At 33.3% G+C, this 3,267-nt stretch overlaps 1 protein-coding gene across 2 annotated transcripts; it reads right to left on the bottom strand.

Moving 5' to 3' along the window:
- Nucleotides 1-972: 972 nt before the first annotated feature.
- Nucleotides 973-3,006, bottom strand: LOC109215471 (bidirectional sugar transporter SWEET12-like). Of its 2 annotated transcripts, none has more exons than XM_019379542.1 (6): nucleotides 2,865-3,006; nucleotides 2,686-2,722; nucleotides 2,371-2,581; nucleotides 1,820-1,981; nucleotides 1,570-1,689; nucleotides 973-1,482 (listed from the first exon to the last, which is right to left on the bottom strand). In XM_019379542.1, exons 1-6 carry the CDS (start codon nucleotides 2,908-2,910, stop codon nucleotides 1,168-1,170), a joined length of 891 nt encoding a protein of 296 aa, XP_019235087.1. In that variant the 5' UTR covers nucleotides 2,911-3,006; the 3' UTR covers nucleotides 973-1,167. The 2 variants fall into 2 exon arrangements, with proteins under 2 accessions (XP_019235087.1, XP_019235088.1); XM_019379543.1 differs by having other exon boundaries at nucleotides 2,518-2,581; nucleotides 2,865-2,982.
- Between the last annotated feature and the right edge of the window lie 261 nt (nucleotides 3,007-3,267).

The following is a 3,267-nucleotide window of genomic DNA, read 5'->3' as shown; positions in this document are numbered from 1 at the left end:
TTTCAACTTTATTTTGAAAAAACATGTATATAATTCCCAATTTTTGGGATTTTGGCCCAAATTCAGCTCAATAGCTGATTTTGGAATTTGAAATTTTTGATTTGGGATTTGGCCAAAATATGAGCAAAATTTATGGCCAAACATGAGTTTTGAAAATAAATCTCAAATTTATTTTGACAAAATTTATGGCCAAACGGGGCCTCAAATTCAATTTGAATTTCGGATTCACTCTTTTAGTCCTACTTTTTCTTAATCTACACGACTTTAAAACTAACTGATAAAATAAGTGAACGATAATGCGGAGAGTACTGCTACCTCGAATTATTTACTTTACGCTTAAATTTAGGAAATTTTGGTAGATTTAAGTACCTATTAGCTAGTGTGGCTCAGTAAATTGTAAGCTCAACATTTTACTGTAATATAGAAATCTACCCGGCTGTGAAGTTTTACGTGGACCTTGACACAGAGGCGAAAATAAAATTTGAAGTTTTTGAATTTGGAATTTTAGTCCTTGTAAGTTACTGGTTTTTAATTTAATAATTTGTACTTATTTAATAAAATTTATTAAGACAAATACAAAGTATGAACTAAAGTTACTTGGTTCGACCGAACTCGTAACTCATATTCTAGCTCCGTCCCGGCCTTGACCCATGTAGTAATGCATAAAAAATTGTATATACTGACAATATAATATTTTTTACCCCATCAAGTCAATTTAATCGATTATAGTAAGTTACTCTTATATTTCAGGTTGTGCACTGTCAAACAGTATGAGTCATACTGTAACAGATGCAAATATTGTGACACAAGACGCATCTGAAAATAAATGCACGCGCACGTGCTCAAATTTGATGTTACAACATTATTGATCATGTAAAACGTGATGAATAATACGTCTACTTGAAAAAGGGACTACTTTTTACTGCTGATAGTGCATAAAAACGATAGAAATCAATTTTACCGCAAATGAACTTGAATAAAAATTTATTTTATTGCCACCACAATCAATGACGGACAGCTGTTTTCTGCATTAAGATGACCATTTTTTCTGGCTAGAAAGCTAATTACTACAAGTCTACAACAGGAACATATAATCTAATCTAAGAATAAATGTGTACAAACACATATATAAGGAGTTAGGATAGAGTAAATCAAAGTAATCAATTCTTAGGGTTCGGCAGTTTGCAGCTTGGGCATATTCTCAACTTTAGCTGCTTCAACTCCACATATAGAATTATGCAGACACGAAGCCACGTGAATTTTTCCTGAGGAAATTAGTGAACCAAGCTTTACAATGTCAATAATCTGTTCCTCTGTGAGTTCTGGAAGTTTCTGATTATTGTTCTCATCAACGATAATAACATGGTTTTGTATCTTCTCTGGAAGTTTCTGCTCCTTTAAAATGGCCTTCTCCTTTTTGTTGTATATTATATAGAGCACCATTTGGAAAATTCCTAGGATGAATCCCAATATGTTTGGAATCTACAATGATAAAGCTGGAAGTAAATACATGAGAAGATTCAACATATATATTTTATGTAACATAAACACATTAAATATAGAACTTACAGCAATGTTAATGTCTTTTACGAGAAGACCATAGAAGAACCACATGACAGCACTTAATGTGAGGAAAACGGATAGGAGAAGTGGCATGTATTTCACACTCTTTGTTTTTATAACTTGTCTCTGCATAAGATGAGAAAGATAGTTAAGCATTATCTTCATTTACATGCATGGAAAAACAGGGGAAATAAATGAATAAGATGACAAAAATTCTCAAAATACGTGAATGATTTGCATGTAATTAAAAGCTCACCACAATGCCTAAGGGCGCTACAAACACACACAAGGAAAACACAAGGCAAATCCATCCAACCGCTTGCCCACGAGCGGCACCTTTGAATAGAAATTGGGTAACAAGGACAATAACACCAAAGTCGGCCACCACAAATAATACGAGCATCTTCACAGTTTGGACCTGCATTAATTAAATTGTGAAGACCAAAGTAAATTCACTTCCTTTAGGAAAGAAAACGAATAAAATATACTCTCACCGTTCACTTTTACTTGGCATGTATACCAAAAATAGACTTTTATTTTTACTTGTCACTTTACGCATATCAAGAGAAGACAAATTTTTGTTTCCTGTTATACCCACAGTATTTATTACTCATTTCAAATTATTTTCTCAAATCCAATAAAATATGCATCAATTAATATGGGTATCATGGTAAATTATGCATTTCATTTATTATATTTTAAGGGACGTGAAAAGTCAAAACGTGCAAAGTAAAAGTGAACGGAGGGAGTAAATTTTCTCTACCAAAAAAAGAAGAAGGAAAAATAAGATTTCTTGTAAAAGCATACCCTCACTTTCTTTGGTGCGTAGAAAAGATACAAACCAACGTAGATAGTTTCAATGAAACAACCAAAGGAGTTTATAGTGATGATAAGGGTCGTGTTTGTCTTGAGAAATGCATAATAAATCCAAAGCATGGAACTAAAGAGAGCAACCATATATGGAATCGATTGATAGCCTTCAGTTGATTTTTTCTTGTAAATTTTATAAAATGTGGGCCTGCAAGTGTGATCAAATTATAGTTTTAGTCAGATTATAATTAAGCCGAAAAAGTAAAAAAGGTACTATAACATATTAAAAAATGTAAGCAAATGGAGACTCACAGTGAAGAAAGGAACACAATGAATGAGACAATGTTACCTGCAAATTGCCAAAAGGAAAAAAAGAAAGAAAAGATGAAGAGTTATTTACGCTAGAAAGTGGTAAAATAACAAGAGTGGTGCATGCAAATGATTTAATAAATGTTATGTTACTTATGGAGGAAAAACAGGTTTGTATTTACCAAGGACACCAAAAGCAAAAGCCCAGTGACCAGAAATAGCAGCCATCTCTTTTTTTGTATGTTTCTAGCCAAGGAATTGCAAATATCTAGCACTCTGTCTCTCACCCACAATGCTAGAGTTGCACAAGTACTACTTGACACTGAAATAAGGAGAGCATGGTCGACATATTTATATAGGCAGGGGGTGGGAAAGTGGGTGCAACAGAGGAAGAACTTTTTGTACTGTATATTTTATTTCGACAAATATTCTATTCTAAAATGCAAAAGAGCACACCGAAAAGGGAAGGTGCAATGGCAATATCCCAGGATGCTCCTTTATTATGTCATCCACCAATCCACAGTTGCACTATGGCTTAAAACTCATGCTTTAATTTTTTTGGAGGGGTTTCATTTTAATGAATTT

The sequence above is a fragment of the Nicotiana attenuata genome, unplaced genomic scaffold (genome assembly GCF_001879085.1).
Source record: "Nicotiana attenuata strain UT unplaced genomic scaffold, NIATTr2, whole genome shotgun sequence".
Taxonomy (NCBI): domain Eukaryota; kingdom Viridiplantae; phylum Streptophyta; class Magnoliopsida; order Solanales; family Solanaceae; genus Nicotiana; species Nicotiana attenuata.
The sequence above is the reverse complement of the archived record's forward strand: the minus strand, read 5'-3'. Positions and strand labels throughout refer to the sequence as shown.